The sequence below is a fragment of the Mandrillus leucophaeus genome, unplaced genomic scaffold (assembly GCF_000951045.1).
Source record: "Mandrillus leucophaeus isolate KB7577 unplaced genomic scaffold, Mleu.le_1.0 Scaffold426, whole genome shotgun sequence".
Taxonomy (NCBI): domain Eukaryota; kingdom Metazoa; phylum Chordata; class Mammalia; order Primates; family Cercopithecidae; genus Mandrillus; species Mandrillus leucophaeus.
Genome location: NW_012104543.1, coordinates 65,114 through 80,200, shown reverse-complemented (window position 1 = coordinate 80,200; position 15,087 = coordinate 65,114). Strand labels below are relative to the sequence as shown.

The following is a 15,087-nucleotide window of genomic DNA, read 5'->3' as shown; positions in this document are numbered from 1 at the left end:
CACAGCTGGCCTCTTTGATGGCCGCATTCCATGGGGAGGGGGTTCAGGACACGCCACCTCAAATATGGCACCTTGGTATATTGAATATTTTAAGCAGATGGAATTTGAGAAATGGCAGGCGCAAGAAGGACTCTGACCTTTCCCTGAAGGAGGTCACAAGACCTTCACGTGAGAGGTTCCCTCTCTGTACCTGGAGGAAGGAAGCATCTTCACTTCCGAGGGATCTGAACAAACCACCCTGCTGAGTGTCCCCAGCTTACTGCCCTTAGCTCAGACCCTTCTATCTGAGGTAGGACTCCCCATCCTTCATCCAACGCAGCAAAAAACGCTCAGCTCGAACCACTTCTGTGGGTCTTCATTTCCTTATAAAATCTCCCGTGTCGCCTAAAACGTATACGAACTAGACCTGTATCCTTTTGTCTTGTGAATTCGTCTTTTGCTACAGGGGGCCCCGCCAAGAACCTAGAAGGGTGGAATGAAGAGTAGACCTTGAAACAAGGATTTGGGAGCAAGGGGTTTATGTGAGAAGGGGTCCCAGGAAGCTGGTAGAATGAGCTAGAAGGGAAGGAAGTCAACACGGGTGCATTCTCAAGGTCATTCTAGGGGGCACTGAGAAACTCCGAGAGATTAGACAGCATTCTTCTCAGAGTGTCTCAATGTCCCTCCTTCTTATCCCATTTTCTGATTTTACCCATTAGGAAACACCCCCAAGGGGCCAAGGAGCATACCCAGAACTGCCCACTCATATTGCACATTTCATTATGCACCCGCTGTGTGCCAGGCCCTGGGCTGAGAGCTGGGTATGCGAGGTGAAGAAGGAGCAGGTACTTTGTCCTCCTGAGCATGCATCTGAACCGTCCCCCTAGAGGGACGAGGAGGCTGGGTATGCATCCAATAAATAGTCATTGGTCAAGGCTGCTCCCGGGTGGTGTCAACTCCCCAGCACTTCTCACCTGCCTCATGTGCAGGCTGAGTGGGCTCCAGTGACCTGAGAAAGCCCTGGGTAAGCGTCAAGGATGCTGGCACTGCCAGGAAGAGCGAGGGGTAAGAGGATGTGGGCATGGTGGAATAACCATTGGCAGCATCTGCCTCCTCCCTTTCACAGAGGGCTCCTTCCTGCCCTCAGGTCTCCACCCAAGTGCCACCTTCCTCGGAGGCCCTGCCTGACCCCCATCTAAATGGCACCCAGCATCTCATTCCTTCTCGGCACTGCACCCCACCTGCCCCTTCATTGCATGCCCACGGTTTAGAATCACTTCTTTGCAGAATATGGAATGATGTATTCATCTACATTTTGCCGTGTCTCCCCCACTAGATTGCAAAGCCGTGCTTTTCTCATTCCCCCCTGTATCCCTGGGCACCTTCCACCAAGCCAGGGTCCTAGTAGGTGCTCAACTAAATAGCCTTGGAGGGAATACATTCTTGTCAATTCCAACCTGGGAGTTCTGGGCTCTGGGGCTAAGACCTAGAAAGGCATTTGATAGATGGGCCTCTGGGATGCTCAGAGAGGCAATGATCTGTCCAAGGTCATACAACTGGGGATACACACCTGCACCCGTGGGGGCAGAAGTCCTGATGATCCACCCGACTTCCATCCCTCCAGGGCCCCCTCAGTGGGACAAAAAGCACCAGGAGCCCCTGGGGCTCCTCTAGGCTACCCGGGAAATTGCTCTCAGCCAATTCTTGGTAATCTTCTCAGCCTCATTCTCTCCCCACTTTCCCCAGCAGAAGAGGAACCGGCTCAGACAGCTGTGGAGCTGGGACTCTCTCTTGTTGAGATGCATTAATTTGTAAATATCTTCATTTATATGTAAATGCGGAGTCCCGCGCCCGCCCCCAGCCCTGACGGGGCTCTGCAGCCTAGAGAGGCAGTGGCCCCTAGCATGGCTGGCTGGGAGGGCCCGACAATCCTCCGTGATCCTCTTAGGTTCCAGAGGTTCTGCTCCTTCCTTCCCTCACCCTTGGTAATCAACAAACAGGACGGCTCAGCTCCCTGGGGTGCTCTCTGATTGGGAGGCCACCCCTGTCACCAAGGTTCAGGGAGAAGGTGGGGGAGACTGGTTCCCATGTAGGAAAGGAAAGAGCACTGGCTCCTAAGATCAGGCTTAAGTCAGTGCCACTGTGTGACCTCAGGCAAGTCTCATTCCCTCTCTGGGCCTCGGCTTCCACAACTGAAAAACAAGGGATCTGGTCAAGTTCATGTCATTCCAGAGGGAGACTGTTGGGCCTTGCTGAACTTCGACCTCTTCCGTAGTAAGAACAGGGCTAGAGAAAATGATTAATAATAGTAACACCTGTCTGCATTCAGGGGTTGTTTGTGCAGATCAAAACAGAAAGGGTGCATAAAAGGAGGCTTTATGAGATTTGTAAAAAGGTGAGTTTTTTAATTTGTTTGTTTGTTTTATGATGGGAGAAGGAGAGATTGTTCTAGGCAATGGCAGCAAACATGTACCACTTAGAGACCGGACACCAGCACTTCACCTGAATGCACCCGTTAGCACCTCACAAGCTGCAGCTAGCCTCTTAGTGCTGTCATGTTCCTTTGGAGGTCAGGAAACTCAATTGTGGGGTTACCAGCCCCAGATTTAACTAATGCCAGGAGGTGGAAGAGGCAGGATTTGAACTCAGGCTGTTGGACGTAAATTTCACTGAAATTCCACAGCAATTGTACAAAGCCAGTCATGTCAAGCCTGCTTCACAGGCAAAGAACCGGAAGCAGAGAGAGAGAGGTTAAGGCTCTCGTCCCCGGTCATTCAGTAGGCAGAGACTGAGCTGGGATTTGCATCTGGGTCTTCTGGTAGCAGGGCTTGCCCTTGAGGCTCCAGGGAGCAGGAGAGGGTGGGGCTCAAGAATATTCTAGATGGTCCCTGGATTTCTTTCTTAGCTAGAAATCAGAACCAAGGAGTCCTAGAGGCCATGCTGGTGGCAGTAGGTGGCTTGGTGAGGAAGGAATTCTCAGAGACACGGTGACCGGCAGGGGTGGGCTGGGTGGCATTAGGTTTCTGGGAATCGTGGAGATTATTTGGGAGTTCACTTACTACAAAACCATCTGTGGTTTCCAGAATAGCTATTTTCTCCAAAATGAGTTTTTATCTCCTTTTTCATCTTGATCGTAACTGGCTTGTTTTAGGTGTGCTTTAATATTTTAAGGAACCATAATTTCTTTTTGGAAGCAGGTTCAGGAGAAATCACAACTAGATGGATGAAGGAGTTTGTGTGACTGTTCACACACCTCTTCACACACCTTCACGTCCACATTGTCAGCATGGTCCTGGCACAGAGCTCGGAGAGGAGGAGGACCAGCCGGGCTGCCTGGGGAGCACACTCACCTTCCCATTTTCACAAAAGCAGGCAGAGGAGGATGCCTGGGCCAGGTTCTCGGTGCGGGGCTGGACTCACCCTTTACAATCTTCTCATCCCATTTTCTAATTTTACCCAATAGAAAATAGGCCTGAAGGGCCGAGGAGCATAGCCTGAGCTGTCCACTCATTTTGCAAATTTCATTATGCACCCACTGTGTGCCAGGCCCTGGGCTGAGAGTTGGGGATGCAAAGTGAAGGAGGAGCATGTCCCTTGTCCTCCTGGAGCTCACGTTCACAGAGAGACCCACAGCCCACGCTGGAGAGTAGGGCCTCCCCTTCCTCCAGGCTCAGAGTCTAAAGACAGCACAGCACCAGGCACTAGCTGGGACATCCACATAGCATGGTGCCACGGTGCACGTCATGTGGGCTTGCTGGCTGCAGTCCCCCTCAGGGTGCCCAATGCAGCACTGTCCCCCTCCAGCTTTGGAGCAGACCACTACTTTCAGGCTGGGCACCTGGCAAAGCATTTGGCGGTGTGGCGTGGAAGAGTGTGTATGTGCGAAGCTGTGCACTCTTCCTGAACGCAGTGAGATTCCCTCTGAGGAGGGGTGGGGACTGGGGCAGTTGCAGCCAACCAGCTTTGGGGGATCGGTTCAGCTGAGGTGAGGGGTCCCATGGGTGGAATTGCTTGAGTGGGGTTCTGAAGGCTGATGAGGAGTTTACCAGATGACCAAAGGGAGAAAGGCCCTTTGAGAAGAGGGACCAGCGTGTGTTAAGTGTCAAAGGAATAAAACAGGACTAGGATCTTGTGGGGAGTTTGTGGGAAGGAGGTGGAGCCACACACATAGGAAATAGCAGGCTGTAGAAGGAGATGGAGTCGGCTTGATTCTGCCGCCCCACCTTCTGGAAAAGAGGGATGGAGTAGGAAAATCAAGCATCTCTGACTTGAGCACTGCTTCTCCCCACTCTGCTGCTTTTGACCTGGGAGTCCAGTTGCTTGGGGTCATTCTCTCTTAAGCTTTGGCCCTTATGGCCTTGGAACCCACAAGAAACAGTAGAACATGTTGTATGAGCTTCCAAGCCAGGCAGAACTGCCTCACCGCCCAGCGGTCTCATTGCTGCCTGTGTGACTTTAGGCTCATTGCTTACCCTCTTTGGGCCTCAGTATCTCAACTGGAAATAAATGGAGTTTGGAAAACCACCTTCCAGGACTGTTGGAGGAGCTGGCAGAGGAGCTGGCCTGGCCCTCTCCTGCCTCTTCCCTCCAGGGGATGTCCCTCCAGGGAATGAGTCCCACTTCCACAAGGGGAGCCCCCGGTTCTGCCTTCCAAGCCCAAGAGCACCAAGCGATTGATGTGAAACGGCTGGAGAACTGCCCTCTGCTCCACTCTGCATCCCTCCTCCCTTCCCCCGCTGTCCCCCCGCCACCACAGGCCCTCACCTCACAGTGGACTGGTACACCAGGTCCTCTCGCTTACGGTAGTTCTCCATGTGTGAGTAGTTGGTGGAGAACATGGCGTCAAAGGTAAAGATCTTCTGCTTGATGGTGCCGCCATCCGTCACCTGCCACAGAACACAGAGATAGCCACCTGTGAGTGCTCAGCCAGCCCTGGTCACCCCTTTCCCCAGGACACTGAGAAGATGCAGGCAGGAAGCTCAGAAGAAGGACAGCCCCATCCTGAGAATAAGGTAATCACCGAGGGCTTCCTGGAAGCAGTGATGTTTAAGTTGCCTCCTGAAGGAAGAGTAGGAGCCAGCCTGGCAACAGGTGGGAGTTTTCCAGGCAGAGGAAACAGCAAAGGCCCTGCGGCAGAAAAGAGCAGTGTGTGCTCAGGGGAAGCTTGCTGCCTTCGCAGCACCTGGAGCAGAAAGGAAGTGGGATGAGAAGAGGCTGTGAAGAAAAATGTGGGCCAGATCATGAAGAGTCTCCACCGCAAAGGAGCTCAGCTTCTCCTGAAGGCAGTGGTCCCCGGGCCCAGGCTTAGATTTGATTTACAAGCTCCACTGGCTACAGATTGAGGACGAATCGAAAGGGGCAAGACTAGAGGCAGGGAGCCCGGGAGGAGGCCAGGAATCCAACATCTTGGCATGGGTGATGCAGAAGGGGACAGCGTGGGGCAGTTGCCCTCCTCTTGGGCTGGGCCAGGAGGGAGGACATGAAGTCCCCATTTCACCTAAAAATGCGGAAGTGGGAGAAGGAAGGGAGGTGGTGATGAAGCCAGCGCTGGAAGCCCAAGGCTGCCGGGCTCTCCCGCTGTTCACGGCTGATGGAAAGCGAACCCAAGCGTCCCGTGCCCTCAGCTGCCGCCCGCCCGCCTCCCCACATCTGCGCTGCCTCCAGCTAATGAAAGTGTTACTCCACAAAGCAGCAAGGTATGTGTTGTCACTGTTTCAATTATTTATCTGTTTACTCGGCTGCAGTTTTCCGCTTGTCTCAGCAACTCTATTATAGACTGGGAGCTTGCAGCCTCTCGCAGCTCAGCTGGGCTCCACGCTAACAGCCTGCAATGGGGAGGCCTCATGCCTGGGCCTCGAGAAGTGGAATTAGCTCCCTGCGGCTCTGCGTGGTGGAGGCAGCGGGGAGGGGGGCTGGGAGAGGGGTGGCTAGGGACGGGTGTCTCCAAGGGGCTGGGCTGGGGGGATGCTGAAAGCAACTTCCCCAGGTAAAAAGATGAGGATTGGAGTGTGAATCTGTCCCCCTGTCCCCTGCCTGGGAGTACTGGCCCTGGACACAGCTGGGCTCCTCTCAGCACATAGGTACCCAAGCTGACCTGGACCACATCTCTGTGGCCTAGGTGGTGTTGCTACTGGTTTAGGAGAGACTCCATGCATCTGGCCAGCATTGGTTGAGCACCAGCTGTGTGCAGACACAGGCTACATCTGTACCGGTCACTTTCCGTAGACTGCAAGCTTTGTAAAGAGTAAGGTGGCCTCTGTGAGGACCGGGGATGGTTAGAACCATGAGAAGGCCTTCTCAGGCTCTGGAACCCTGAGAGGAAGCGGCAGTGAGACTTCCCAGGGCCACGGCTTCTCCTTACCCCTCCATAATCCCACAACCCTCCTGTCTCTGTTGGGACTTAGCGACATGCACAAGTGTCACTTTCTTCCCTTCTGAGGGCGTGGCACTTTCTGACCATGTGCAGAGGGGAGACAGAGGACCACTTCCTCTCACCTGGCCGCTTCTGCACCACAGGCCCAGCTTCTGAACTGGAACCATGAGAGTAGAGGAAGATGAGGAGGAAGGGGACAGGAGGATTCTCCTCTCCTCTTGGGATCCATGTTTGCACTCACCCCAAGAAAGATGCCCACCCCTAACCAACCACAGCTTGACTCTGCGTCCACTGTCATCACCCAGAAAAATGTCCCTGAGCTGACTGTGTCCAGCTTGGCATGGGCTGGAAAAGAGAGTTGGCTGTACTTGGGATTAGAGCTTCCATCTCCCCACCTCCCGATGTCCCAGCCTGGGGTGGGGGCCAAGACCCTCCAGGGACTCCTCGTTCTCCATGCACCCCCTTCCCATCCCCGCCTCTCCCATTTGACTTCTATAGAGCCACCAAAGTACCTTTAAAGCAGGGTCTTTTCACTTGGGGGGGTGATTTTGCTCACCAGGGGACATATGGCAAGCTCAGGAGACATTTTTGGTTGTCACGACTGGGGAGGAGAGGTGTGGTTTGGTACTCTTGTGTAGCCGGTAGAGGCTAGGAAGCTGCTGATGATCTCACAATATCCAGGACCGCCCCCTGCCCACCTCCCAAGAATTATCTGGCCCCCAAATGTCAACAGTGCCCAGGTGGAGAAACCCAGCTTTAAGCCCATCGCATTGTGTGGCCGTACCAGGTCCCTGGGAACAGAGCTGAATAGACAGAATGTTCCCATGTTGCAGGTAAAGAAACTGAGGCTTGGAGAGGGAAAATGAGTCAGCTGAGGCCCCACACTAGGTTCCTGACAAGTGTCTGGCTTCCAGACCAGAGTTCACATCCCATTGCACCAGGCTAGAAGAGGCTGAGAGTGAACTGAATGCCTCTCAATGTTCCTTTCCACCCCTGGTGGCCGGGCTCATTAGGAGAAAGGATGTCAGAATCTCAGTGGAGGTGTGAGGATTTTTCTCCCAAAGTCATACAGCAGAAGGCATCCTGCCCGTTTAACTGGCAGCCCGTCTTCTGGCCTCGCCTCTCTTCAGGTACTGCTTTTTTATCTCCTCCTAAAATGCGGCAGCCCTTATCGTCCCAATCTCAAATTTCACTCCATTTTTTTTATTACACAAAAGAGAAAAAAATCTGTCAGTAAAACTGTCTCCTCAAATTTATTCGCCGAGACTGAGGGTTTTATTACTAGGAAAATACACCCGCACCCCACACGTCCACACACACACCCACACACCCCAGATAAAGCGCTGAAGAATTATCCGAGTCGTAAATCGCTGTTTCAGGCCGAGGGACAGGGGAGTTTCAAGGACGAGCCTAGTTTTCCTTTGGTTTTATTTACATCTGTTTCTCTGGGGCTGTGTCTGGCGCCTCACTGTCAGCCGGAGGAGTAAATAACTGCTTCTGTGAAACCTGCTTCAGGCAGCTGGAGACAAGTGCTTATCTCCGCTGCAGCATGAGGGATCTGGAGGGCAGGCCCCACTGTCCCAGCTCTCTGTGGTACACACTCCCTCCTCCCTCAGCCTCCCGGAAGGTAAAGGAAATGGGAGACTCAGACACGCTCAGGTCCCGGGCCAGCGGGCGAGCAGCTATTTGCAAGGATGTTATTCTGTGGTTCTTGGTGGTTAGAGGGCCCAAGAAAGAGGCCAGGTGGGAGTCAGGATTAGTACATGCTGTGGACAGAAGGTGTGGTGGGTGTGCTGGAAGATACCTCGCCTTTAATTCTAGAAACATTTCTCCACACCTGAGACATACAAGGGCAGTTGCAGCCTCACGGCAGAGAAGGAAATACATTTCAGACACGGTCGCAGTCCATTATGACCTTATTCACAAGAGGTACACAGTCCACAATTAGCTGAGGTTCCAGAGTCAGTAAGATAATGGCTGCAGCAGCAACAGGTAATTACCAAGTGTTATCCAGTGATGTTTTGATGCTTCTGAAGGAGCCAAGAATCCCCTTGGAGGGAGGGGTGATCATGGAAGGCTTCCTGGAGGAAGTAGGCTTTTTTCAGGGAGTGCTCGGTCCTAGGCTGACTCTTTCTGCCTATGGGAGGCTTTGGAGCATGAAGCAAGGCTGATTTCCTCCATCCCCAGTTGAATGTTTGATTTTGGTTCCTAATTTTGTGCTCTTGAAGAAGTCATTTCACCTCCCCTACTCTCAGTGTCCTCATCTGTGAAATGGGGATAAGGCAACACTCCTCCCTGTGAGGATTACATGAACCTAGTAGAGTCCCTGGTGGGTGGGAAGTGCTCACTCATGGGGTATTTTCACGAGCACTCACGCTTTTCTGGACCATCTCTTTTCCTGTGTCCCTCCCCACCCTCCAGACCTCTTTCTGTCTATGGGGCTGGAGAGCAAACTGTCTCTTGCTAAAATGCCAGAGGATGTGAAATTCAGTAAATGAAAGAAGGGAGCCCACACCCAGATAGGGAGGCAGGTGGGAGGTGCCAGAAGGCTGGATTGTGTCTATAAGGAGTGGGGTGCAGAGAGCAGGGACTGAGAATTTGCTAGTAGTCATCATAGCAGCTTCAGAACAGAGTGCAGGGATGCCCTGAGCGAGTACCTGGAGGCAGGCAGGTCTCATGGGCTCTGAGAGGCTCCCATGGTGCCAGTGGGCAGGGACCACCAGGCCAGGGCAGACCAAAAACTGCAGAGCTGACAGGGCAGACAAGGTAGGCCAAGCCCTGAGGATATGTGGGTTTGCCTGGCCCCAGAGCGAGAGGCACTTCTGAAATGAATCATTTCATTCACTGCATATTCAACAGACTTTTGTTGAACAAACAAACAGGTCCTTGAATATGAGCTACTCCTAGAACATAAGCTCTATGAGAATGGGTGATTTTTTTTTGTTTTTGTTTTTGTTTTTGTTTTTGAGATGGAGTCTTGCTCTGTCGCCCAGGCTGGAGTATAGTGGCACAATCTTGGCTCACTGCAAGCTCCGTCTCCCAGGTTGACGCCATTCTCCTGCCTCAGCCTCCCAAGTAGTTGGGACTACAGGCACCTGCCACCACACCTGGCTAATTTTTTTGTATTTTTAGTAGAGATAGGGTTTCACCGTGTTAGCCAGGATAGTCATGATCTCCTGACCTCGTGATCCGCCCACCTCGGCCTCCCAAAGTGCTGGTATTACAGGCGTGAACCACTGTTTCTGGCCGAATATGGGGTCTTTATCTGTCCTGTTCATTGCTTTGTTTCCAGAGTTTAACAAATGGCACTTGCTCAATAAATATCTGCTGAAGGAATCAATGAGTGAATGAATGAGTTGAGACCTTACCATGTGCCAGGCACTGGGAATACCATGAAGAAAAGGGAAAAGGCCCTTGCTGCTCTGCGATAGACTGGCCCCGGGACAGCCTGCTGTGCCTGGACCCTGATCTGTCTGGGACTCCCTGGTAAGAGTAGTCTGGCCCAGGTGGGACAGTGGCCTCAGACCACCCCCGATGTGAGGCTCCAAAAGGAACCAGCAGGGTTTCTCTTTCTTAAAGCTCCCAGCATTAATGATATTCTGTGCAGGAAAGCATCCTAACCCTGCAAAGGGTACACCTGGATCAGACAGAAGAAGCTGTGCATGTAGTTATGCAAAAGAATCTGCATCCTAATCAGTGCCTACACAGGCTGAGTGTCCCCCAGCCCTCCCTTCCGTTGTTCCTTGGAATCTCAGGACGGTAAGCTCCAGGAGCCATGTGTCCCAGAGCCTAGCACAGTGCCCGGCATATGAAGGGTTGCTGAATAAGTGAACTATACCAAGAGACGTGTGTCATCATCCGCATTTGCAGACAGAGGAACCACAGCCAAGAAAAAGGCAAGTGAACTGCCCAAGGTCACACAGGTGTTATACTTGTAATAGTAAACAGCAGAGCTGACTGGTCAGCATGGATTAGTCCCAAAGAAGAGAGCAGAAGACCTACTGTGAGGCTGGGGATATGGAAAATGTGCAGAGGCTTTTGGGGTCACACAGCTCTGGATTCAGATCCCAGCTATGCCACTCAGTTGATTGCTGGGTGATGTCGGACAGTTCTGTGTGCCTCTGTTTCCTCATCTGCAAAATGGGAAAGATGATGCCTCCCTGTAAGGCACGTGTGTGAGATATCAGCGCATAAGAGTGAACACACAGAGAGCCCGGGGGATTGCTTGGCATGTGGTAGTAGTAACGTGATGGAAATAATAATAGCTGGCATGCATTTGCGCCTACCCTGTGCCAGATATTGCTTGCAAACATCAACTCATGTCATCATAACAGAAAGTACTCCATCATATTAGCTATTATGTATTTTTTCTTAAGTCCAAAGTAGGGAGGTTTGTCAGGGTAGGTGGACTGCAATGATGGCAGCAGGCTGTAACATAGGTTCTTAAGAACAGGTGTCTCTGTTCTCACCCATCCTGAGAGCATCTCAGCCAGGAATTCCCCAAATGACCAGCTACACTGTGTAGAAGTTTCTGAGAGGCAGAGAGCTAGGTTCTAAGTCCCAAAGGTTGTCTCTGCATTGTTCTTCTCTCTGGGACTCAGTTTCCCTAAATGTTCCATGAGGAAACTGAGGACTCTTCGCTACCCTGAATGCCCACAGTGTTCTGATTCTAGAAGAGTCAGCCTACAGACCACAGTTTCTCATGCTCCAGAGCTGCCAGACCCCACCTCTGGGCCCCGGCTGCTCCCTGACCCCAACCAGCAAATCTGGCTGCAGCCAGGCTAGGTTGCTTTACAAGTAGAGTCATCAAAACGTGGCCGGTGGACTTAGTCCAACCAGCAGTGTGAAAGTCCACCTACCGGCCTGGCTCTTTAATTTGAAAAACAAATAAGTCTCCAACTTCGGCTGCCTCACTCATGTCCCTGGGTGCCGTCATCCGAAAAAGAAAAAAAAAGAAAGGGGGAAAATATCGCCTCCCCCCACCTTCCCAACCTCCTTCTCTATGTGTTCCACAAAACCAATTACAGGTTGGAAATAGCTGTAATAAACTTGATATCCCACTTATGGGCCAATCCCGCCATGGCTGGAAAGTGTAATAGTGGCAGAGAGTGAAAACTGCTGGTGTATTTTGCTGGAGCTGTTTAAATTGCCTGCCTACATTATCCCAACTCCTCTCCAGCCGGGAAGGAATTTGCTCTCCTGGAAATGGAGCAGCTGAGGTCTCCGTGTCCAGGCAGCGTGAGAGTGTTTGCAAGGAGGGTTTTAATGAACTGTTTAGATAGAGAGGAGCGGATGGCGCCTGGGATCTTGTGTCAGCCCAGCACAGCTTCCAATCCCAGCCTGGGCAAGAGGTGTTCCCTGGCTGTAAACAGCCTGGGGCGATATCTACCTTTCATGGTAGTATGGGGAAAAGGGCCTTAAGTTAGATAATGCAAGAGATGAATGAGGGCTAGAAAGAGACTCAGTTCTACTGTGGGTGCTTCCCTCCCTGGCTCTGGGTTCTCAGAAAAGTCACTGATTTTGAGACACTGATTGTCTCAAAGCCTCAGTTTCCTCATCTGTAAAGTGAGGGATGTTAATCAAACTCACGCCCCAGAATTGTAAGAAATACTAAAAGAAACAAACATATGTAAAAGCATCTTGTAAAATGCAAAGGCAAGTGGACATTGCTGTTAGTGTGAATTTATTGCTCAGCTTCTAGACTGTGGGAGGTGATGAGCAAATCTAGAAACTTCTGAAATGCAACTATCACGTGGGAGTCCCTTGCTCATCTCACTTGATCCCAGGAGCCTAGCACGGGAGCTGGCACGTAGCACATGCTCAATGTGCATTTGTGGAATGAACCAATGAGTCAGTGAAGGAAGGAACGGACTCCCTGTTCACTTAAGCAGATCTGCCGCCATCCCAGCCACTCAGAAAGTATGCCTAGAAAACTCCCTGCAAGACTGGGCACGAAGATGGCACTAGACCAAGTCAACCTCAGGTTAGAGCTTGAGTCCACTGGTGCCTTTGTGAGTTTGTCTATTGTTTGAGGTCCTTTCAGGAGCTGTGCTTGGTGCTGGGAGTATGGCTGTAAACAAAGCAGATGAGGACAGTGAGAAAACTTACTCATCCCTCTTAAATTTCTGAAACATGTGCTTTCCAACTCCTCCAGTGAAGCCTGAAGCCTAGGATGGGACTTCATTTTGTTCAATGTTGCATCCCCGATTATAGAACAGGGTCTGGTACTTAGAAGACCCTTGTTCAACATTTTTTTAATAGAAATGAAATTCTTTTTTTTTTTTTATGCAAAAGTCATGGCCAGAGAAGGGATGCCATTTGCGCTGATTCCCAGTTAGGAGGTGGTGAAGTGGATAGCTTTGAACCTGGGTCTGATTCCAAAGTCCAGACAGGAAGTGGCTCAGGTAGTAGAGTTGGATTTGGTTTTGGGCAGGGGGACAAGAAAGGGAGTAGTTATTCTAGGGAGAGGACGACCAGGGCAGGGGTGTTGAGGGAAGAGGTGAGGAGAATGAAGGCGGAGAGGAAGCCGGGGAGAATGACGCAGCCGCCTGGCCGCCTGCTGTGTAAGGGGAGGGGCACAGGGTTCTTGCCTTTCTTGTTGCCATAACGACCCTGGACCACTCTTCCCCTAAACCTCCCTGCCCACCTGTTCTCCACCCTGAAATGGCTCTTGCAGTTCCTAGGCCTGGGAGCTGGGCCAGAGAAGCAGCCTCGTAGAGGGTAGGGCAGGCTGTGTCCTCCCCAAGGGGGTCTGGGGGAAGAGGACGCCAGATTCCCAAGGACAAGAAGAGGCAGAAAATCCTCAAGTCAGGTGCCACCCACCTCTCTGGGCAGCCCCTGCTCTCCCTCGTGGGCCCCGGTTTCTGGCAGGGCTGGGCTCAAGGTAATTGGCTTCCCCTGGTGTGTGTGGGAGATCCGGTTTTGACAGAGACAGCTGGTGTCATAAATTGCCTGTCTCATCTGGTTACCGTGCGATGGCAGACAGCAGCTCAGAGATGGGCCTGGGGGCTGGGGGGAGAGCGGCAGGGAGGAGAGCGGCTGCAGCTTCTTTGTGGGCCCCACACCCCACATGTGGGCAGATGCTCCTGCAAGTGTGAGGAGGTGTGTGCCACTGCTGTGAGCTGGGGCCCCAGCCCCCGTGGGTGAGCCTGCTGTGAACGAGGAAGCCTGTGTTCAATGGGGTATGGGCGTGCAGACGTGCGTCAGTAGAGATGACTGTACAAATAGGTGTGTTTCCAGGCTGCATACGAGGCTGCACGTATGTGTGCAAGGCAAAGTAATAATGAGAATGTTCATGCGTAGTTCTAGATGTCTGCACAGGGAAGACCAGGAGGTCTTACAGGGAGTGTAAGAGAGAGTGTGCAGGCATTTTCAGGGCTGTGTGCCTGTTTGTGGACTCGGGTGTCGTGCGTGCACAATGCCTGCAGCCACAGCTGTAAGTGCAGTTATATACCCTGCTCCTCACTCCGGGAAAGGGTGTGTGTTTGTGTGTATGTGTAAGGGGATGAGTTTCTGGCAAATGTCAGGTCGTATCTACCAGGGCGGGGGATGTCATGCCAACTCTACTCCCTTGCCATGTCCCATGCCCAGACAGGCTCCCACCAGTCGAACACAAAGCCCATAGTCATGACCCAACCACCTGAGCCCCCCAAACTCTATCAGACACACGCATGGAAGCTCTGAGACCTCCTTCTCCACCTCCTGTGCAGCACCCTGCTCCCCCTTCATGCTTTAGGGACTAGCAGATAGGAAGCAGGGGAAATAGAAAGGGCCTCAGATAGATGCCAGACACTCAAACTTCAGTGCACAGTGGGATCACCTGGGCCAGAGTCGGGGTAGGATTTGAATATGTCAGTTTCCTCGGAAGCCCATCCTGGAGGTTCAAATTCAGTGAGTCCTGAGTGCAGTCTTATTCTGCATTTTCAGCAAGCTTCATCGGGTCATTTGGAGACAGGGGTCAGGAACCACAGCCGGAGACACTGTCCTGAGCCCCCAGGACCACTTCTCACCAGGGCTTCTTTACAGCGTTCCCAGGGGGCCATCAATTGCTGGACCCTTGGTGCCCTAGGAGGTCATTCAGAGTAGAAGCGCCCTTGTCTGTCCCATTTAGGGCTCTCACCTTACAGAAGGCAAAGCCAAGGCCCAAAGAGGGGAGGGGCACGCCCAGGCTCACAGAGGGAGGCGGCAGCAGGGCTGGGAGCCAGGCGCTGGGCTCTGAAGCACATCCTCTTCCCACCACACCCCCAAATCCAGATGCTTGGAATCCAGACCCTAAAAGCCCAGGTTCACCACTGAGTGCTGAACAGCTGCAGCACCTGAGACATTCAGGTTCCTCCTTCAGACAGGTGATCACGTCCAGCTCCTTGCTGCCTCCTCCCTGCCTCCCGACAAGTATGCTCTTGGAAAATCCCAGCATTAGAGACAGGGTTCAGGGTCACACGGCTCACCCCTAAAGAGAGGGGCTCAGGGGCTCTTTCCCAGCTTAACAAATACCCTCCCCTCTTGTATTCTGGAAGGAGTGGGCTGAGGAGGAAGGAGGAGGGACTTATTCAGCCACCTGTGTCTCCATGACAGCCACTCTTTTTTTTTTTTTTTTTAGATGGAGTCTCACTCTGTTGCCGAAGCTGGAGTGCAGTGGCACCGTGTCAGTTCACTGCAACCTCCGTCTCCTGAGTTCAAGGAATTCTCCTGTCTCAGCCTCCCGAGTAGCTGGGATTACAGGTGCCCACCGCCAC

General features: G+C 52.3%; 1 protein-coding gene across 1 annotated transcript in view; it reads right to left on the bottom strand.

The window, feature by feature from the left end:
* The window catches only part of IGSF21 (immunoglobin superfamily, member 21), a 109,684-nt gene that overhangs the window by 84,507 nt on the left and 10,090 nt on the right, over positions 1–15,087 (bottom strand). Inside the window, exon 2 of the mRNA XM_011993106.1 lies at positions 4,744–4,865. Within this exon, the coding sequence (XP_011848496.1) occupies positions 4,744–4,817 (74 nt within the window). The 5' untranslated portion in view covers positions 4,818–4,865. The remainder of the gene's footprint in view (positions 1–4,743; positions 4,866–15,087) is intronic.